The 23,087-nt window shown below is 47.6% G+C and overlaps 1 protein-coding gene across 22 annotated transcripts in view; it reads right to left on the reverse strand.

Annotated features, from left to right (window-relative positions):
• Window positions 1–23,087, reverse strand: part of SVIL (supervillin) — a 256,176-nt gene that overhangs the window by 6,839 nt on the left and 226,250 nt on the right. For all 22 annotated transcript variants that reach the window (NM_174190.2, XM_059892375.1, XM_059892378.1 and 19 more), the window contains 12 exon segments: window positions 1,737–1,870; window positions 2,600–2,807; window positions 3,369–3,474; window positions 5,739–5,890; window positions 11,696–11,972; window positions 12,313–12,457; window positions 14,920–15,095; window positions 17,195–17,340; window positions 17,462–17,609; window positions 18,677–18,813; window positions 20,019–20,174; window positions 22,203–22,375. In NM_174190.2, coding sequence (NP_776615.1) covers window positions 1,737–1,870; window positions 2,600–2,807; window positions 3,369–3,474; window positions 5,739–5,890; window positions 11,696–11,972; window positions 12,313–12,457; window positions 14,920–15,095; window positions 17,195–17,340; window positions 17,462–17,609; window positions 18,677–18,813; window positions 20,019–20,174; window positions 22,203–22,375 — 1,958 coding nt within the window.

Raw genomic sequence — 23,087 nt, forward strand, 5'->3', positions numbered from 1 at the left:
GTGTATCAGTTATCTTTAGGGGTAGGTGATTTTATAAAAATGTAACAGTGCTTTTCAATAGTTTATTATGACTATTGTGGCTGAAAGGCTGCATGCCATAAAAACATTATAACCATTCATTAGTGTAACAGCTGGGGTGCTGAGAAGCAGCTGTATCAGTGACACTAGGCGATATAAAGTAATCATATTGTTGCTTTTTTTGTTATCAGTGCATGAATCATTCATATTGGGTTGGCCAAAGAGTTCATTCAAGATTTTCGTAACACATGGAAAAACCTAAACAAACTTTTTGTCCAACCCAATATCTTAAATAAATACAAATTTGTTTCACAATATCTTTTAATTTTTGATGTCTAGTATTAGTAATACATATAACATCTAGAGTATTTTGTATCCACTAAGACAATATTGATGTAAGTACTGACAAATGATTCATCTCATAAACAGAAATTTATAGTATCCTATAGTAAATGTAATTTCCATCCCTTATAATTTTCATTACATTCACTTTTTTTAAGAATTATATAATACATACAACCTACAGACTAGGTGTTAACTCTGTGTTCTTGGTAAGGCTTTCAGTCAACAGTTGGGTATGAGTAGTGAAGTTTGGGGGGAGTGACAGGTTATATGTAGGGACTTGCCTGGTGGCCCAGGGGTTAAGACTCTGCCTTGCAATGCAGGGGACAGTTGGGGAACCAAGATCCCACAGGCCATGGGGCAGCCAAGCCCTGACATAGCCAAATAACAAGTTATATATGGATTTTCAACTGTGTGGGGGCGGGGGTGGAGCTTAGCCCCTAACCTCTATGTTGTTCAAGGATCAACTATATTTTAAGAACTTCTGGAAAAGTTTGTAAAACTCAAGAGGCAGTACAGTGTGGTCACAAGGACATCCCACTGTTGTCCAACCTGGGCTGAGATTGTTAAGCTCCCAGGCCTCAGCTTCCCTGCTGGTGAACCAGGGCAGCTTCTAGGTTGGGCTGTGAGCATGGGGTGAGGGAACATGTAGCCGGTGGTTAGCCAGGGCCTAGCTCAGCCTAAACTGCTTAGTAATTGTTCGCTTTTCTTATGTTGTTCTGTATGTATGTCAACCTGTAAATTTCGTGTATTCAAAGACAAGACCGACCCACTCCCATTTAAACCCCAGTTTCCCAGGACAACTTCCCAGGTGGCTCAGTGGTAGAGAACCCGCCTGCCACTGCAGGAACCATGGGTGTGATCTCTGGGCTGGAAAGATCCCCTGGAGGAGGAAACAGCAACCCACTCAAGTATTCTTGCCTGGAAAAACCCCCTGACAGAGGGTTGCAAAGAGTCAGACGCAACTTGGTGACTAAACCACCACTATTTCTCTGCACCCTGGGCACTGGCTAAACCAAAAACACCTCATCCCAGAGGCTCATGCTGTGCCCATCTGGTTTCCTGGAATGCTTCTCCCTCCTTCCCTTCTCTGCAAGTCACGGCTACACATCCAAGGCTCCAGGAAGTGCCCTGTCCTCTTTGGAGCTCTGTGCAACACTTCCTGGCAGAAGCATTCTCTATGAACAACTCTACCCTGACACACACAGTATCTACTTGGCATCATAACTAGTGATAAATGTTATTTAGTCTTCTTACTGGGTTGTTGGCCCGAGAAGACCCGGCCTTGGACTCCTCGTGTGTTGTGTGGAGCACATGTGCATAAATATTTACATACTGAGGAAGCTGGTGCTCGGAGGTGCCGGTTGTAGGCTTACCTTGAAGCATGCAGTCGTAGGCTTTCCGGTCTCTCCTCCCCAGAGCGTCCCAGAACCCCAGGGGCTCCGAGCCTTCATCACACTCATGAATTGTCACTTTGCTGCTACTGTGCAGCCCGGCCTCCAGGGGACATCTGCATGGAGAGAGGCCAATAGTTTTTATCAGGCCTGGAACTATGGGCAGGACAAAATTATTCCAGACTACATCTACAGATTGGCTCAGCATCTTTCCTGCTTTCCAACTAAAACGGTCCTTATAATGAATGACAGCCCGTTCTGTAGTATATGCGTGGGTTCTCACCTGGGGCTGTCTAGTGTGCTGTCTCTGGGTCGTGGGCACCTGCCTGGAAAAGGAAGGGAACCCAGTATCCATTGCGCCTGCCCTGGGGACTCTGGTAATGCACTTGGGCGGCTGTCTCCCGGACACCCTTGTCCCCAAGGAGGGGGCACCTGACAGTCTGACACAGTGGGTGTGTCCCAGCTCTCTCTAGCTGAGTGTTTGCAAACCTTCCACACCTCTGACAAAACCAGCTCTGATCCCCTAAATGATGTTTGAAATTTGTTCTCTTTTAAATAACCAAGAACCCAGGCTGATAATTCAAGAGCCGAATCACACCTCTGAAGGGGTCTTCTGCCTTTTACGGAAGCAGGTAAATCCTCAGAAAGTGGGGACAACCCTCAAGGGGAGGTTTGGGCTGAATGTGTGTCATGAACTTAGACCTTCAGGGCCCCTGACCTCATGGGGACCTCCCCACGCTGAGTCATGCTGGACATATGGGGGCATCCACGGGGCTCTTGGGATCCTCAGCCTGTACCCTGGAGGCCCTCGCTCAGGGAGAGGTGCTCACACAAACGGCACTCACTGGTCCTTGATTTTATTGGCTGCAGTCCGTCCGACCTCCTTCGTGTGGGCCTGGGCTTTGCATCCATGCCACAGGTAGATGAGGGCTTTGTGGACGTTGAGGACAACCATGGACGTCCTAGACCTGAGGCTGCTGCAGTGACAGGCCACCTCCAGCAAGTTCCCCTCCACAGGCACCTCTCCGCGCACACAGTACAGCCGCCACTCGCCTGCAGGGGGTGCCAGTGGCACAGTTAGGAGGCGACTGAGCAGGGAGGGGACCCTGCCAGGCAGCCCAAGCCCCACTCCTTCCTGTGTCTGGAGGGGCAGGTGGAGGCGAGGCCGGTTTCTAACTCAGGTCCAGAAAACAAACCTTTGTGGACTCAGAAACAGGTTGCCAAAAGTTCGCAATGCAGAAAAACCAGTTTCACAAAATTTATAAAGACCTAGGTAAGTTGTAACCAGGCATATTTTAAGAAGCTTGAAAGCTGTGATGATTTTTTTTTTAAAGATGTTCCTCAACAGAAATCTCAAAGTCACTGATTTTTTTTCCCTCCAGGATCCAGTTTAAGGTCAACTTGTGGCCTTCTGCATGCAAAGCTGGATTCTGAAGGCAACTCCACAGAAGGAGGGGGAGGGGTGTGGGCACCCCGTAAAGCTGATTTATAAGGCAAACTTATAAATTTGCCTTCAGCTACATGAAGACAGACTTACTCCAAACCGCCACCCCTGTAAAAATACCTTCCCCGAAGGAAAAACAGAAGCGAATTCCAAGAGTAAGAGTGACTCACTCTGTGTGTTCTCTTCCTCCTCCTCCCGTCTCCCGGAGTGGACCACCATCCCCCCCTGGAAGCACTGCAGGAAACAGGGGGGCTCCTTGCCCTGCAGGACCTGGACCTTCCGATTGAAACACATGACAGAGTGGTAAGTCACGGGCCGGTGCTGCGGTCGTACAGGTAACACATGCCCGGGTAGAAAATCTGAGAAATATTGAGAAGGACAAATAAAGCCAGTGATAATACCGTGATTTATAGAGAACACTATAACAGTTCTAGAGTACAGCTTTCCTATCATACAAAGTATTTTTCAGGTGTATATGTTTCCAAGTAGGATTGCTGTTTTATGTTGCTTTTATACCTTGATTTTCTTCACCTAGTGTTTTTCTATCATCACATGTCCTTTAAAGCATGAATTCTGATATTCTGCAGTAGGGATATAATGTGATTAATTTAAACATGTTTCTAATAAAACGTCTCAGCAGTGAGAATGAACAGCCACTGACTCAGTGTTTCTGGGGAAAACAACTCTCTCTTTTGCAGCCTCTTGTCCCCTCAGAGGGCCCCTCACCCAGGGCACCTTAGTCACTGCATCTGTCAACCCATCAGCGTGGGATGCAACATAGTAACAGGAACCGGGGCTTGAGTCAGCTGACTCACTTTGCCAAAGACATTTTCCCTTAAACAGGAAACTTGAACAGAGCCTGGCAGTTGGGCAGCATTGAAAGGCAGGAGTGTTTCTCACTATAAGTTACCAACCTCAGGACCTATTGTGCATCATCAAGGGCCATTTTGTGCGAGTGGTTTCTGTTTCTTCAGTGATTTTTCACCCACTGGATTGATAGAAAATGAAATGCTCCAATTGGATTAAGACTCAAAACCCTAAGGATGATTTCCAAGGTACGATAAAACATTTGTTTATGGCCTCTACCTGCCCCCTCAAAAAAGCAGTTGAAATGATCCACTATGAGGAATAAATTAGCTTTCAGTGACGAACAGCTATTATGTGGAAAATATAGTCCACAGTAAAAAATATGCATTAAATACTTTTAGGGAAGAGGGTTGGTTCTTAGGAACCTGAAGGCTGAGTGCCTGTGGATCTGTTTCTGGAGAAAATACCTCTGCTCTCTTTCCTGATGTTTTTCTTAACTATTCATCCAAGACAGTAAAAGGATGCTAAGATCTCCAAAACGTCAGAATCAACTCTTAATTACCCATAATAAAGGAAGGGACCCAAGGTTAGATAATCCAAACGTTAAAAAGGAATGCTTTCAAAACCTTTGACTTTGGGCATTGGTACCTGCCAGGCATCACACAGGCTCTGGGGTTATGGGGTAGGTAAGACCAGGATAGACACAGTTTCTTTCATGCTTAGAGAGGAAGACAGAGAATAAGTAAACAGTGACCGTCCTTTTACGTTGGGGTAAGTGCTGTGGAAAAATAAAGCAAAGGGACAGAGAAGGTGGAGAAAGCATAAGGAGGTGACATCCAGACGGAAACCCAGGGGAGTGCCAGGCCGGGGAGATCCCTGCAAAAGCCCTGCAGTGGGCAGAAAGGGGGGAGCCATAAAAAGGTGGGAGTGGCCTGAACAGGCGTACAAGACAAGCGAGGTTGGAGGGTGCAGGACTGACCCTGGGTGGTCTGGGTGTGACGGAGAACAGAGGGCAGGGCATGATCTGAAGGGTCCTAGGAAAATCACCCAGGCTGCCATGGGAAGACTCAGTCTTTACATACATCTCTGATATTTCCTGAGGATGGATTTGTGTAAGTGGAATAACTGATCAAAGTGTGTGAGCACTTTAAGGTTCTTAAGCCAAAGCTGCCTTTCAGGGTGGCTGTTTCAATTTACACTTTGCAGCAGAGACAGGCATGGGCACGCATCCTCCTGAATCCTCACCAGCCCTGGATCCATTCTTTTAAAACACTTCTGCCATTTTAGGACTGGAAAGTGGCATCTTTGTCCTATTTACAATTCCTTGATGATTAGTTAAGTGAAAACTTAACGCTTATGGGCTCTTTAAACTTAATTTTGTAGATTTATTATTTGCAGATAAACTTTGCTGCTGCTGCTGCTAAGTCGCTTCAGTCATGTCCGACTCTGTGTGACCCCATAGACGGCAGCCCACCAGGCTCCACCGTCCCTGGGATTCTCCAGGCAAGAACACTGGAGTGGGTTGCCATTTAAGACCATATTATAAGAGGTCTGCCTTCCTGGCCAGGGAGGTGATGAAAGAGGAGATGGAGCCTGAAATACAGAGAAGCCGGATCAAGACTAAGGAGGCTTTGGACAATGCTGTCCTTTGTTCATTAGAATCAGGTCCTTAGGGAAACAAGCCAGGCGCCCTCCTTTACCTTGTTTGCAGCACGTCTGCCTCCAGGACTTACCTGGGCCCCCCTTTCCTCGTCCAGCTCCACTGTCATCAGAGCTGATGTGCCCTTCTCACTCACGGTCGACTGGCGGCCTTGCCAGAAGAAGTAGACACATTTCTCTTTGCCAGCCACCCTGACCGAGTGCTCCCCCTTCTGCCGGCTTCCCACTGCAAACACAAAGAACAGCAGAGCGTGGGGTGGGCAGGGGATAAACCGCAAGAAGAGCCAGTGTGCAGCTCAGGCCTCCAGACTCTGAGGACAAACAGTAGAGGCGCAACCCTGGGGTGCAGGGCTGGGGATAAATCATTTACAATGGAGGGAATGTCGATCTTGGTTGGCCACTGGAAGGGAGAGAAACCACCTTTCTTCCAGCTAATGGACCCCAAGCCTCCAAACTGGAGGAAAATGATCTCCAGGCCCTCCTGATACCCCAAGATAAACATCTATCATCTGGGGAGATAGCAGGCCATCCAGGTGTGTGTAACAGAAAAGTGCGGATGCCAGAGCAGGCCTGGGGTGCCTGATGACACAAGCACAATTTCCGTGTTTCACCAACCGTTGGCAGAAGATCCGCTGGTGGAGAAAAGATACTGCAAACAACAGTTGGGCCAGCTTTAAGCACAAAGAAATGTCATCTGCTAAGACTGTTCAGGAAAAAAACTTTGAAGTCTCCAAGTTATGTCAGAAATGGGAGAGACGAATTGCGGACCTATCACTTTCACAAAATAACGGGATTTAAGTGATGACTGCCACCAGGGCTGCAGCCAGGATGAAGGGCTGGTTAGTCTCACTGCCAGGACCTCGCAGGCACTGGAGAGACCACAGCAGCACATGGAAGGCAGACCCCACTGAGGGACAGTCACGGACAGTGATCTGGGTGAGCGGTCACTTCAGACAGGAGTTCAGACCCCAAACCTTTACCTTTAGGAAGAGATCTGTCTCCAGACTCCCTCATGTGTTCAGTAAATATTTCCTGACCACCTACTGTGTGCTAGGGCAATGATGATGAGCAAGGTGACTTCAGAGGGTGTCACTACTGAGAGGAGAAGACGGGGGATGTGACAGGGGCAGGCTGAGCGCTGCTGGAGTGCCTGGTGGGGAAGGCCTTTGGGAGGAGGTGCATAAGAGAGGCCTGAATGACCGTGACCAAGAGGCAGAGCGTTCTAGGCTGAGTGACGTCAGGAGACTAAGATCTCCACTCGTGCCCGGGTGGTCCGGGTGGGATCAACCCAGGGAGGATGCAGGTGCCTGTGATACCCGTATATGTTAAAAATCAGGAAGAATAAACGTGCACACCAAAGGGGAAAGGGGCGGGGGTGGGTTGGATGGGTTGGGATTGACGTTTATATTGTAATGTGTATAAAATAGGTAATTAATGAGAACCTACTGTATAGCACAGGGAACTCTACACAGTGCTCTGCGGTGACCTATATGGGAAGGAAGTTTTAAAAAGATGGGATATACATAGATGTACACACACAGGTAATTCACCTTGTGCACGGCAGAAACTAACACGACATTGTAAAGCAACTATAAAACGCCAATAAAATATTTAAAAACAAAAATACCAAAAATAATAATCGGACTCTGGTTCTGTATGATCTCAATTTTTCTCAACCCCAATCTCATTGACAAAATCACAGTTGTCTTAAGGTTTGAAGGTAAGAAGAAAGCTCAGTTATTTCAAGTTTCTGAGTGATCAGGGGCCATATTTATGTGATTTCTTCTGGTCTTTTTATCAAAGTACTCAAACAGCTTTCATAAATGATTATGATAATTCTTAAAGGATTCTGACCAAGCGCAGGCCTTAGCACCTTCTACTGTGAACCTGAAATCGTCAAATCTGTGTACTTCTAGGTGCACCAAGCAAATAGAAACCACCCCCTGAATAGATGTTACATGTCCACAATTACTTTGGAAGCCACTCGTTGAAAGTTTTGCGAATTTAAGTAGGACCAGAAGTTATCTTTGTTTAGCAATCCCACACTCTTCAAAGCAGTGAAAATTAGTCACATCAGTTAGACTACTACTAGGGAGAGAGATGCTTAAAAGTTATCACAGCAGTTTACACGTCTTAGAATTTGTTACCAGTCTGTTAAATATATTTTCATAATTAAATAATCAGTGTTGTGCACCCTAACATTCTAAAATGGGCTTGCCTACATATACCTAAAATAGGACTATATTCCCTTAAAAATATTCCATAAAAGTTTTCACAAATTTTGCTTGCGATTTTCTTCAGCATACCCCGAATTTAATCCTGTGTACAACTTACTTTTTGATGCATGTATTGATTTTTAGTTTTAGCAAAGGTTAAGCTGTATTAGTTAAGCTCTATATTAAGAACTTCTGGACTGTCATCTTTGCAGCCCTGACCGAGGCTGAATGTAACATGTTGCTGCATGCTGCCATCCACCTACTTCAGAGAGGAAGGTCATTATCAGGAGTTGCGTTTAGAAGTAACAAAAAACAGGTGGTGGCTGTTCAGCCACGTGAACTGCTCAGCATGTGGTCTTGCAGCCAGCCTCCTACAATAGGAACTTGACTCCTGCATGGGGCCCCGGTGGGGCCTGACCCAGCATCACTGGGTACCCCAAGCTGCCTGTTCCCTGACCCTGTGGGGACTTGAGCCACATCCTGCAGCACCTGAGGTGGCATCTGGGGCAGGACACTGACCACTGGGGCCTCTGGTCTCCCTGGTCACAGTTCACGTCCCAAGGAGCAGACGTCCCAGAGTCAGCCAAGAGGGCGACAGTGCTGTGTCACCAGGAGCTGCTTTCTGCTGGGCCTGCCCAGAAGGGCACTTTGAATTCAGTCCCCTTTGCAGGGGCAACCCCTGTGGGTCTGAGTGATGTGGGGACTGGACCAGCTGTCACAAGGGGCCAGGGCTTCTGTGATGACCACAGAGCAGCTGCAAATGCTGTTAGGCTGTGCTTTTCTGCTCCCAGAGGGATGGCCTGGAATCTGAACGCTACCTGGCCTCCCTTAATCCTCCGCAGCTGGGCTTCATCAAAGCTGTCACTTTGTCCATAAAGGTGCCTGCCGCAGGGTCTGGCTGTGACATGGACCTTGTGTTCACTGGGGAGAAACACAAAGTATTTGCCCAGGTCACATCAGCATTTGTTAGGGGCCTCTCAGAAATCTGAGATCTGTTTTTTAAATTCATTTTCATATAGTCTTAGTCATCCATTCACTGACCATTATTTTTTAAAGAAAAGGAGACAAGTAAATTTCAGACAGTAGCTCCCCTGTCTGGTTTTGTAAAACAGCGAGCCCCTTCCCTTCCTCTGCTTTTAAGGCTGAGGACAGCGGGTGCTCTTGAAAGTTGCTCCTTATTGGTCCCACGTCCACAACATCAAAGGTTAGTAGGTCTTATCCCACTAAACTCCTGCTGATTGTCTCAACTGCCAGGCAGCACAGATGAGTACTCAGTGTCCAACTTGGCAATTCACCCCAGAGTTTAAACCCACAACAGAGACCCTCTGGGAACTGCTGTCATTGGGGTGGACCCATGGTATCTCATCTTCCAGTTCAATGCAGGAGCTATGCTGAAAAGGTCAGCAGTGATGATATCTGCACCTCTACATGCTAAACAATCCCACATACCCGATCCTAGGACCCTGGCAAGCAGGGTATTATAATCTCCATGTGCCAGGCGAGTAAACCGAGGCTCAGACAGGTTATGTAAATTTCCCCAACTTGCACAGCTAGTGGCTCCTGAGAGGATTCAGACCCAGGCTGTAGGGTCCCTGGGTCTAGGGCCTTTCCTCCAAGCTGGGAGGCCTTCTTGGGGAGAAAAGGGGTCTTGAGTGTCCAGTCCTATGTCCTGTGACTGTCCAGTCACGCAGTCCCTAAAAAAGTCTCTTATTCCTTAAATATAAGACCTGATACCATAAAACTCCTAGGAGAGAACATGGGCAAAACATCCTATGACAGAAATTACACCAGTGTTTTCTATGTCAGTCTCCCAAGGCAACAGAAATCAAAGCAAAAACAAATGGGACCTAATCAGACTTACAGCCAAGGAAACAAGGAACCAAAGGAAAAGACAGCCTATGGGATGGGAGAAAATACTGACAAATGATGTAACTGACAAGGGCTTAATCTCTCAACTATACAATAGCTCATACAACTCAACAACAGAAAACAGCCCAATTGAAAAATGGGCAGAAGATCTAAATAGACGTTTTTCCAAAGAAGACATAAAGATGGCTAGTAGGCAGTTGAAAAGATGCTCAACATCATTAATTATTAGAGAAATGCAAATCAAAACCACAGTGAAGTATCACCTCTTACCATTCAGAATGACCATCATTTTAAAATCTACAAATAAATGCTGGAGAGGGTATGGAGAAAAGGGAACCCCCTCCTATACTGTTGGTGAGAATGTAAGTTGGTGCAACCACTGTGGATAACAGGATGGAGGTTCCTCAGAAAACTAAAACAAGAATTACCATGTGATCCAGCAGTTCCATTCCTGGGCATATATCCAGGAAAAAACTGTTAATATAATTGAAAAAGATATATGCATCCATATGTTCATAGAAGCACAATTTACAATAGCCAAGACACGAAAGCTACCTAAATGTCCGTGGACAAATGGATAGGTAAAGAAGATGTGGTGTAAACACACACACACAATGAAATATTTCTCAGCCAGAAAAAAGAATGAGATAATGCCATTTGAGCAACACAGATGGAGAGATTATCATACTAAGTAAGAAAAAGACAAATGCTGTATGATATCACTTGTATCTGGAATCTAAAATACAACACACACAACCTTGTCTACAAAACAGAAACAAGACTCATAAAGAACAGACTGGCAGTTGCCAAAGCGGGAGGGGACGTCGGGGAGGGGTAGACTGGGAGTTTGAGATTAACAAAGACAAACTAGTAATCCAGGAAGGATACACAAGGTCCTACTGTATAGCACAGGACTGTATTTAATATCCTGGGATGAACCATAATGGAAAATCATGAAAAAGGATATATGTGTATGTATATATATTTGAATCATTCTGCTGTACAGCAGAAATTAATGCAGCACTGTTGATCAACTATACTTCAATAATAAATTTTAAAAGTGTCCTCTTTATAGAGCAGGTGCTCAGTAAATGCCACCTGTTGATTAATGGATGTATAGTGGATAAATTAGGTAAAACCAAATGGTTCTAAGTCAGTGTTTGAAAGCCACCAGTGGCCTCCACCCTGTGCCCCGTGGGGCAGCCACACCCGGACGGCAAGGGGGCCAGGAGGAGGTGACTAAACTCCCTTGGCAAGTGAAACTCGGAATCACCAAGTTGTGACATAAACTGTCTCTAAACGCGTAGGAATGAGGGACACTGGATCACTTGACTTGTGGCGGCTTCTTGGCAAGAAAAAGGGATGATTTCTCCCCAATCCACCGCTCTCCGCCCTCACTGCCCCTAGTGCAGATCACACCATGCAGAGTTTTGCTCTTTTGCCATGTGAAGAGCACAGCACTGTGGGGTCCATGGGAGGTGGGACCATGTATTTACCCTGCCAGGTACATAGAGCACTGTTAGGACTCTCAGCCTTAGAGGAAATACTTCTTTCAGTCTGAATAAATCTTTCTGTGCACGGATTGACTGTGACAACACCATTTGGTTTCAGTGCTGTACCGTCGGCCGTGTGTTCCTTCCATTTAAAGCATCCAATCACGGGGTAAATACTAAGGTCATGCAGAGGCAAATCATTGCTTTTCTAGAAGACCTTCGGGGATGGGGCAGGGGAGGGCGGCCGGGAAACCTTACCATGCCAGGAGACTAGAGGGAAGCACCAGGGATGCTAGCCAAGCTGGGGTGTTAGGAATCTATTCCCAAGGTTCTCATGAGGAATGACTAGACTGGCCCCTGCACCGGCGGCTGGGGGCAGACATGCACTCAGTCTGGATCCGGCGGCCACGATGGCCACGGTGGGGCTAGGAGGATACAGAAGTGCTCACTGACCTGCAGTGCTCACGATGAACTTCCACTTCACCACGTAGGCATCGCCTTCGTGGAACTGCCCGATGCTCTGCTTGGGGAGCCTGCTGTAGTCGAACTCCAGGATGTGCCAGACGTCCACTGAGATGCTGGCGATCTCGAACTGCCTCCGGTCGTCCCCTTCCACCAGCCCGTAGCCTCGGCCCACGTTGACCCCATCCAGCACGGTGCCGGCTGTTGTCTGGGGCACGGGCACCATCCGCGTCACGTCGTAAGGCTTGACCTCTGCCCGGGCATCGTCCTAGGAGGGAACGCAGACATGCTGGCTCAGCTGCCTCTGCATCCGCAGCTATAGCATCACTGCTTCCCTGGTGATGGGATAGCCTCAGAGGATGGCGTTCAGGCTGTCCAGTGCATTTCAGGAAAGGGTGCATTTAGAGGACACACACCATGACTGTGAATGCGACACCTATAAACCTGGAGGTGGAAACACAGCTATTTTCACCTCCTGGAGTCAGAATGTAGCTGGAAACCGGTTTGCTGTTCTACTAGCAAACCCCAGGAGGGCTTTTAGCATCCAGGCCCCTTTGGCATGGACTCAAACCGAGCTCTGAGGTTTGGGGCTTAATCATCCTGCATACCTTGTGCTGCGCGAGTTCGCTGGCGTTCTTCTCGTTAGGTCTCTTCAGTTCCGTCCAATCAAGGAATTTCTCTTTGAACAAGATCGTCTCATTGTGTTCTGTAAGTCTCCCAAATATTGCCCAGTCGGGCCGCCCCTGTCCTTTCCTGCAGGGTGGGGGTGGGGTGGGAGGAGTGGATGGGAAAAGAACCAAGATTAAATAAGTCACATTGAAATTAAGAAGTCCAAACCCAGCACATGTGGCTAGTGAGAAAACCAAATACGCAAACAGTATACAGAATGGATGGTTTGTTTTCACTGATGTGACCTGATCAATGACATTTTCTTATTTTAGCCTGAAGCCTTGCATGGTTTTGTTTCCCTGGAGTTGATGTGCCTGAATGTGACGTGATCCACCTCAGGACTGGACTTGCATTCTAGCAAATCCTCATGTCGGGGTCCCGGAGGGCAACGGGCTAGTCTGGGAGTTCAGCAAAGGCCGGAGTCACAGGCGTGTCGCTCTCGCCTGCTTTATTCTGCCCACGGCCATCCAGAGAGCCTCAGCATGTTTCCTTCAAGTCCGTGAATAGAGGGAGGGATCTGCATTCACCCTGAGTTCTCTTAAGTCATGTCACAATGGAGACTGCCAGTCTCCAGGAAAAATTCTCCTCTGTTCCCTAAATGAACATACCCTCATAGATCATAGAGTGAATTTGTGCACATTTATGTCTAGGTCACTGGATGGGAAGCAGCTGAGCAGAACACAATGAAGAGAGAAAGGAAGCCGCCCAGCCCGGTCAGGAGGTCTGTACTGTCTCGGGATCTCAGAATCCGGCACTGAGCTTGGAACACAGCTAACTTAGAAATAGGGAGAGCTGAGAAAAGACGTGCAGAAGAGGGTGAGCCGTAAGGATAAGGTGAAGGTGTTTCTCATCCTTCCTAATCAGCCTTGGCTTGTGAACTGGGTCCCTCAGATGGACGGGCAGTGCTTCCTGGGCCCTGGGGTGGCCCATGCTTCATCATGTCCTATTTGGTCCAGACCACAGTTTCTGGCATCACAGCTAAGGCACAGCAAGGGGCTGCCTGTTTTCAAAGGGACCCGAAAGGATGAGGCACTTCATACAAACACTTCCATTGCAGACTCTGGTGGGACTTCAGGAACCAAGTATCAGCAACTGTGGAAAATTCAGGACTACCCTGAAGACTATGGTCCTTAGCAGAAAATAGCTGAGTGACTGTCTTTTATATAAATTCCACTCTGCAGACTTGCTGAGGTGCTTACAGAATGAGCACTTTGGTCTCAGCTTCGACATTCATCTTGGATACTGTGAAGCCAGGGAGCACGGCCAGCAGCATCTGCAGTGTGAGGGCGTGAAGCTGGTGACCCTCCTCTCTGTCCTGACTCGTGGGTCTGAGCTGGGTGAAGCCATGACTCCTCAGTGGTTTTGGTCTCCTGTCTGTTAAGAAGGGCTGAGTGCTCTACTTTGGCTGCACCTTAAAATCCCTGGGGAGCTTTTAAGACATGCTGACACACGAGCCCCACCCACCTGAATCAAAAGCACATCTCCTGGGCTGGGCCCACCAAATGCATTTTTTCCAGAGCTCCCCCAGAGCTTCTGGTCTCAGAGGTGCTGAGAGCCAGCAGGCGGGATGCCCACTCCTCTGTATTTTCAGATCTCAGATGACGTCATGACCAAATTGTCTATCAGACAGATTTTATGCTTTGGTATTTTTTTCTTTTACTATAGCAAGTAAAATATTCCTTTTAGTCTTAGCTTTAGTTCTTAAAAAAACTAGTTGTTTCAGTACTAATTTTGTTAAATGTGCTTAAAAAGGATTTGAAAACTTTTCACCTACACTGACATCATTTTGGATTTTTTCTATAATGACAATAATAAAATCAAGATTTGGATTTTAAAACAGGAAACTAGGTAGGTTAGTTGAAATCTGTATATAAATTCAATGGAAGACATTAAAAAGCAGTTTCAATGTGCCATTTACATCAATTTCTAATGTATTATGTGGGATGCATAATTTAAAGGCACTTCTTTTTCCTGGTAGTTATGAAATAAAAAACACTGATCCTTTGGATCTAAGAATTTTTTCCTCAAGATCATCTTTCTGAGAGTTTTGTGCATCTTTGGCCGCTTCTCCAAGATGACTTTGAAAAGTCCAGTAGACTGTAGGAAATAACTACAATCATTACTTCAATACCACATCCTCCCTCCCCCTAAAAGGGCAAAAACCTCATCTAAACAAATAGTGGATCCTGGAATTCAAGGGCTATGCTGGGGAGGTATGAAACCAGACAGAGGCATGGTTTCCACAGATCCATGGCTGGATTCCAGGACTTGGCAAGCTTTTCCAATGAGCAAGGCATTTGTTTAAACAACTGCTATTCATCTGGCACAGCAGCACCTGAACGCTGCAGGTGGCACCGATTTACCTTAAGAAATGAAATACAACAGGAACACCATCCAGACGACCTCTCCATCCGTACTTCTGTATTTGTTAGGGAAAAGCTAAAGCGCCGTTCCTTTTGTGAATAATCAAGGTACTGCATTGTGATCATTTATGGAAAGTAAAACCCAAGAAAGGTGGGGGGAGGTGGCCAAGGGCCCGGCAGTACCTGGGAATGAGGGGATTGCATTCCCCAGGATCCAGCGGGTTAATGTCACAATTCTCGTAGTCAAAGGTTCCATTCCACAAGTGCTTTGCCAGCTGAAAGGCGATTTTCCGTTGTGCTAATGTGACTTCTTTTCCATGCCACACGTAAACTTCACTCCCAAAATCAAACACCAGTACCTGGGGAAATGGCACAGAAAAATCTGTTAACTCCAAGGACAAGTTCTAGTTGAACCAGAGTCTCTAGTGACAGTGAGCCAGACAGGCGATGATTTAAATCCTAATGGAGCATTCAGTACAGACACAAAGAGACCTGGCAGCTAGTGCCATCCTGCCAAGCCAGCCTTCATTCCGTGGGTGTGATTTCTGTCTTGTTGACCTAAGTGCCCAAGTTAACCCCTCCTCTGAAGGCTCAGGCCATGTAGCACTTCTGAGGCATAAGAGCTATTTAAGCACGTCTTCCTCCGTCCCCCTTACTCTCTCCCTTCCCTTGTCATTCACTCATTTAACTTATACAGGCAACCTCACGTGGCACTGAGGACCCAGTGATTGTACAGGACTCCGCCCTGTACAATTCCGAGACCCTCAAGGGCAGAGACAAACCTGTACTTATATTTGCAGTTGGGCTCACCAGGGTTTGTTGAATGAATACAAGAACACAATGCTATTTCTTATTTCCATGCCTGTTGCTTGTTCTTCCTAGAATAATTCCTGTCTTCATTTCCAACCTTCCTTGAAAACTCAGTTGGTAAAGAATCTGCCTGCAATGCAGGAGACCCCGATTCAATTCTTAGATCAGGAAGATCCCCCGGAGAAGGGATAGGCTACCCACTCTAGTATTCTTGGGCTTCCCTGGTGGCTCAGCTGGTAAAGAATCCACCTGCAATGCGGGAGACCTGGGTTCGATCCCTGTGTTGGGAATTCTACTTAAGAATAGAATTATTACTACTAAGCAAACTAAGTTACTAAGCAAACTAGACTCAATTTCACCTTATCATTAAAATTATTCCTGATTACTTCTTTTTCTGTGACTGTTTCTCCCTTTAAATGCCCATTCACATCAGACAATCAATTTAGCTTTGGATGACATTCTAATACTTTTCTACCCAATGAAATTTAAAGTCCCATTGTGTCTTCCACTTTCTTCTCAACATTCAGAATACTTACTGGTTCTGCATATATATACTCTCTCTCACACACACACAAACATTTGTACACATACACACAAACACATGTATGCACGTGTACTCATTTGCTTCAGTCACGCTTGATTCTCTGTGACCTGGACTGCAGCCGCCAGGCTCCTAGGTCCATGGGATTCTCCAGCAAGAATACTGGCGTGGGTTGCCATGCCCCCTTCTAGGGGATCTTCCTGACCCAGGGAGTGAACCCACGTCTCCTGTGGCTCCTGCATGGCAGGTGGATTCTTTTACTGCTGAGCCACTGGGGAAGCCCACAAACATATATAAAATATTAAATATAAAATTAAATTAAATATTTAATATATTTAATAAATACTTGTCAGAAAAAACAATATTTATTATTTATATTTAATAAATCTTTACTTATGTGAGATAAAAATTCATGGGTTTACTTGGCAAACCTAAAAATTATATATACACCTATGATTCCTGAAACTCAAGGACTGAAAGATGTTTAATGTTTATACAAAAATCAAAAGACAGGCCTGAGTCATATTTATGTTTGGCCCCAAACAGAAAAGCCTTCACTGTCCCACGCCTCCTGGGAACAACATTGTAACTCTGTATTAGCACCAGGAGGCGCAGTGGTAAAGAATCTGCCTGCCAGTGCAGGACACTTAAGAGACATGGGTTCAATCCCTGGGTTGGGAAGATCCTCCGGAGGAGGAAACGGCAACCCGATCCAGTATTCTTGCCTGGGAAATCCCATGGACAGAGAAGCCTGGTGGGCTACAGTCCATGGGGTCGCAAAGAGGCAGACACAGCTTAGTGAATAAACAATTAGCATCTAAGACGGCAGCAATGATTTGAAGTCACAAATTGGGAGCCTTTAAAAAGATGTTTCTGGGGACTTCCCTGGTAGTCCAGTGGTTAAGAACGCTATTCTTCTACTGCAGGGGCTGTGGGTTCGTTTCCCGGTTGGGGAACTTAAGATCTCACATGCTTCAAGGTGCAGCCAAAAAACCCCAAACAAGATATCTCTAGTCTGTGATGTGCACTAACCCTGGCTAGTGTCTGTTGGGCACTTTTGTCTGTTTTCCCGGGCAGCCCAGGGCCAAGGCGGAGCCCTCGCCATACCTCTTTTGATTGCAGGAGGGAGCACTTTGGGATCTTCCCCCAGTAGTCATCATCAGGAACGAGTTTGTCATCCATCAGACGGTAAATGCAGTTGGTCTCTATTATGGCCGTTTCATAGAGCTCATCCTCCTTTGGGTCTCCGGCGGCTTTGGGATAAGAACAGTAAGGGGATGTTATGTTTTCCACTGGAGAGCGGCTGATTTGGAAGAAGGAAGGAGGAGAGGAGAAGTAGCCAGTCTTCTTCTCTGAGATACAGTAAACTCTTACATTGGTAACTGGCTTGGCCGCCCAGAAGCTTCCAGAAGTCTTTGGCTGCATGTGTGTGTGTATTAATTCCTTCTTCAACAGTCTGGATGTAAGTTGCTCTACAACCAAGTTCCCTCTTGGTCTGAATTAAACTCGCAAGTTCTGAGGCCTAAACAGAGAGAGGAGCACAGTTATCTGGGCAGACAAGTCCAAGGCCAGGTGGTGGATGGGCTAAGGCTGAAATCAGAGAAGAGAAATGGTGCATGTCTGAAAGGAAAACCTCGTGACCACAGGGGCCAGGGGCACCACTGGTTGGGGGTTGTCTACAAAGTCAAGGAAATGTAACTAAAGGACTAGAGGGAATGCATTCTTTAGAGCAACAGGTCTTAAATTCAACAGATCATCCATGATGCTTTTAAAAACACCCATTCTACTAATCAGCCATAAAAAAAAGCAAAGTTTGCAGCAACATGGATGATCATACTAAGTGAAGTCAGAGAAGGACAAATACCATATGATGTCATATGTGGAGTCTAAAATATGACACAAATGAAGCTATCGATGAAACAGAAAGACTCACAGACATAGAGAGCAGCCTTGTGGTTGCCAAGGGGGAGGAGAGGTGGGAGAGGGATGGAGTAGGAGTTTAGGATTAGAGACGCCACTAGCATATACAGGGTGGATAAAGACTGAGGTTCTATTGTAGAGCACAGGGACTGTACTCAACCTCCTGGGAAGAAAAACAATATGAAAAAGAATATATGTATAACAGAACCACTTTGCTCTACAGCAGAAATTAACCCTGTAAATCAGAAATTAACATTGTAAATCAACTATAAGTCAATTAAAAATCAGTAAGTCAATAAGAAAAAAATTCCCATTTCCTGGTCTTTTCCCATTAAAATCTCACTCAGTATATCAGAGAAGGAACTTCATTAGCACCCGGGATAAACAACTTAGAAGTGATGTAGAGAAAGTTTCTTCCTCTACAAACGATGAACCAGGACTTAAAACCTGGGGGCATAGGTCAGACTCCTTTGAAAACATCTCCCTGAAGCACTTAATGAGAGGCTTGTTGCAGAGACATTCCGGAAAAGAAATAAGACTATCCCCTCTCACTTGAATGAGACACTGAGGCTTTGAGAAGCTTTCTAGGGGTCTGGCCACTGGAAGAATGTCCTGTCTGTGTCTAAAGGAGACGCAGAACCAAGCTACTCTCATTGCTTACACACTGACCTTCGCCTTCTCGATCACGTTGGCGAACTCTCCGACCCACAGGAAGCAGTGATGGGGCGAGAGCAGGAGGAAGCAGTCCCCGCTGTTGAGGGAGGGGGCGCGAGGCTCCACCAGCCGCGTCTGCACGTGTCTTCTTCCTGAACACGGGGCAGAGGTCACGGTCTCCCCGAGAGGAGCCCTGGCCCCAGTCCCAGCAGGACCCGCCGGGATGCACCTCACATCCAGAGCAACCCTGCTCCTGACTCTGCCTCCTGACCAGTCTCTGCTCAGCTGAGCTCCCGTGACCCGGGGGGCGTAGGTCACAGCCTCGTGGATGACTTTCCCTGGTGGCATGTCCCAGGAGTCACCGCCAGGACCACTAGCGGTGTCCTCTTACAGCACGTGGATCCACTAAGGCTCCCTCCCCAGGGATGCTTGCAAACTCCCTGTTTCCCTCTCCCGCTCCTCTCCTGGTCGGTCTCCACTCAGCCCACCTCCTACACTTCACAGCCGCTGTGGGCCGGGCGATCAGAACGCCCTTCAGAGAACCTCTTGGTTCTCGGAAACGCTGAGTCTATAGAGGAACCAGCTTAGAGGGAAGCCTTGCCTTGTGCAGCTCCCAACACCTTCTCCTAAATGGTTTCCATCTTCCCATAGTCACACCAGTAGTGCCGCCCTGACCCTACAACATGGGAACGGAGGCGGGGGTCTGCACTTGCCACTGGTCTTTTAAATGCGCTACAAAGGACAGTGGCCGTGCAGACACAAACTGGAAACCACCAGCGAAGCAGAGGATACGCCCTCCTTGTCTTGAGCCGAATCTACAGCAGTGCTGCTGGGGGGCAGCTAATCACTGCAGGGCAGCCCAGAGCCCTCTGGTTGCAGGGGAAGGCTCCTTGTTAAAGAGGAGGGGAGGGAGGGTGTTGGCCACCTCTCTGCACTCCCTCGCTCCCTTCTCCAAGAGCCCATCTCTCCCTCTGGCTCCCTGACTCCTGCTGACCTCAGTGAGGATGACAGAGTGGGGCGAACACTCTGATGGCCGCGGGGGCATCTGGTGACCACAGGCAGTGTGTGGCCAGGGTCACGGGAAGGGGCGCAGCAGCAAGAGCTAGGATTCTGGGATCAGATGGACCAGGGTCACAGTCAGCTCTGCTGCTCAGCAGCTGTGGGGACCTGGGGCCCGTCACCAAGCTCAGGAGCCAAATGCTTCCTACCTCGTGGGATTTTGCAAAGCTGGGGTTAGATGTGGTAGTGCCCGGTGGGCTCTCCAGAGCATGTGTTCCCTCCCCGTCAGGCAAGTGGGGGGAACTCAGGCCTCCAGACAAAACCCGGGGTCACGTGTCATCTTCTCGGCTCTCAGTACCTTTAACCTGCAGCAGCATCAGCTTCTTGTAGGGCACTGCACTGTTGTTGGAATTCTGTTCCGTCAGGTTGACGCTCCGCAGGCTGACGTTGCTGAAGTTTTCTTTGCTGGCTAACCCCGCCAGGGTGACTTCTGAGAAGCTGGAGTTGGCGGACACTGGGAGGATTGAAGGATGAAAGAGAGCACAGGGCAGTAAGACATACGGGAGAGAAGACAAGGTTCATACTCTGTGATCATGCATAACAATCACTGCTTTTTTCTTTTCAAGCTAGTCCTGATGGGGAAAACATACTCTCGTCTGATGAGCTCTGTGAAGCTCTGTGTTAGGAATTAAACACAGGATTGAAAATATAAATGCTTGTTGACAGGTGTCAACCCATCCATGCAGAGAGATAAGAAATGAGTGTGGACCAACAACCTCAGTATAAAATTAGGAGCTGAACTCATTTGCTGCAATTCCACTAAAGCCATTACAATTCCTAACAGGGTTCAGATGTTGAAATGCTTCCTGAGGGGGACTGTTGGATATCTTCCATCCAAAGCCTTTATATGCAGAAAAGCAGGCACTCTGTAAGGCTTGGTTTAGTTCTCATCTGTTCCTGGAGGCAGAGTGAACAACTAGATGATCTCTTGGGATCCTTTCCTCTCAGATTTAAGATTGTAATAAGACGCTAGGTTCTCTGTGTGAACCAACAAATGTACATATGCCTCTGAAAAGTGGAGGCAGAATTAAAGTACACAGAATCTTTGCCAATAAATCTTTATTTCTCCAGTTCTTTGTTTTAAAAAATATGTGCATGCTGCTGCTGCTGCTAAGTCGCTTCAGTCATGTCCGACTCTGTGCGACCCCATAGACGGCAGCCCACCAGGCTCCCCCGTCCCTGGGATTCTCCAGGCAAGAACACTGGAGTGGGTTGCCATTTCCTTCTCCAGTGCATGAAAGTGAAAAGTGAAAATGAAATCACTCAGTCATGTCCGACTCTTAGCAACCTCATGGACTGCAGCCTACCAGGCTCCTCTGTCCATGGGATTTTCCAGGCAAGAGTGCTGGAGTGGGGTGCCATTGCCTTCTCCCATGTGTGCTAGAGAGAAACTTGGAAAATTACTTCGCTGGGATGAAGTTCTAACACTGAAGACATATAACACCACTTCACAATTCATATGGCTCAGAATTTGAAATATACTTATTCAGAAAACAATTATGATGAAAAGACTCAACCACCTCATCTAAATATTCTATTTCTAAAAACAAAAAACAACTTTGGTAAGTAGGTTTATGAGTGCTATAGGAAAACAAAAATGATAGCAAGAATATTCAGACTCGCAAGATTATGCATGCCACTAGCCCCACCAGGACAACCGCTGTTTCAGAGCTGGACCCCCATGTGGCTGGGCAAAGGAGAGCTGACGGCTGAGCCTGGAGTGGAAACAGAGCCTGGGGACCGCTCCTCACTTTCATCATTGCCTACCCCTTCTGCCCCCTCCCACCACTCCTCTCAGCCCACATCCCAACTTCAAGGAGCCCGAGGTCCTCTCCAAAGCAAAGTGAAAAGCACTGGTTTGTACTTTAATTAACAGCATAAAACCTAGGCAAAGCAGGGATGTGGGACACTTGCCCATGAGAGATCAAATTTCCTCTAGAATCAAATGGGGTGGAGAACTGCCAAGTTTGGAAATGGACTAAATTACAAAGCCCAACCTCCCTTTCCTCCAGCCTCTGGAAAGAAAACTCAAAAAGACTTAAATGAATAGAGGGCTTCTCTGGTGGCTCAGACAGTAAAGAATCTGCCTGCAATGCAGGAGACCTGGGTTTGATCCCTGGGTCGAGAAGATCCCCTGGAGAAGGGAATGGCTCCCCACTCCAGTATTCTTGCCTGGAGAATCCCCATGGACAGAGGAGCCTTGTGGGCTCCAGCCGATGGGGTCGCAAAGAGTCGTGACTGAGTGACTTAACACTTTCACTTTAAGTGAACAGATGGGCCACACTTAAGAGTTTCTGTGAGAAGCCTTCACCTTCTAAGCAGGCTTTCTGCAGGTGTGCATGCATGTGTGCAAACGCGCTCATTTGTCTCTCATGAGTGTCTCGGCACTGTGGCTGGCCTTTGCAGGGCAGGAAAATGAGAGATGGAGTCACCTGCTCCCCCAGTTCCCGAGCACACAGCTGGGGGTGGGCCCCACACTCACACTTTTCGACTTTCATCCGCTTTGACTCCACGAAGGCCACGTTCAGTCTCTGCTCAGTGTACTCCTGCAGGAGATCTTCCCTCGCGGCCAGCATCTTCAGGGGGTTTTTGGAAGCCTGGACCCGGCGCTTGGGCCGCACGGCACGCTTGTGCTCAGCCACCGAGGATGTCAACCTACGGGGCAGAGCAGAGCTGCTGTGGCCAGGCTGCAGTCTCACCCACACTCAGGGGCTTGCAGGTCTCTGGCCTGGAGCACCCAGCTCCACAGTTTTATTTCTCCATTGCATTATAAATCTAACAGCGCCTCCTCCTCCCACCACTCCACCGATGGAGTCAGAGGATCTTGGAAGGTTGAAGCCCATTTGGGTCAAGATCCCAGCCAGTCCTAGGAGCCTTGCTGTCACCATGCCCCTGGGACTTCACCTGGAGGAACGGTTAGCGCCTCTGGTGCAGCCCGCCCCACTCCTGGTCAGCGCTGATGGGTGGAAGTCCTTCCCTGATATCATCACCGCCCCCGACCCTGCCCCCTACACAGCATCCTGATCACTTCCTGTTGGAAAAGAACCGCCTTTCCTTCTCTGGGCTCTCTAGCAAGCCCTCGGAGACTAGTCAGTCACTGCTTCTCAATTTAACCCTCCTTCCTGCAGACTCAGCTTCCTCTCCATGCCAGTTTTGCAGTTTCCTCCCCCAATTCTCCCATCACTATTCTCCTCCCAACCCACTGCCCCTCTTTGGAAAATAAGCACTATTTTGAAGAGTATATAGAAATAAAAAGAGGCCCCCAAACTATGACCCTGTCTCTCTCTCTCTCACACACACACAACTCTCTGGGGCCAAACACCAGACCATGAAGATGGGGGTACACTCTGTCCCAGAGTTCCCAGCA

The sequence above is a fragment of the Bos taurus genome, chromosome 13 (genome assembly GCF_002263795.3).
Source record: "Bos taurus isolate L1 Dominette 01449 registration number 42190680 breed Hereford chromosome 13, ARS-UCD2.0, whole genome shotgun sequence".
Classification (NCBI taxonomy): Eukaryota; Metazoa; Chordata; class Mammalia; order Artiodactyla; family Bovidae; genus Bos; species Bos taurus.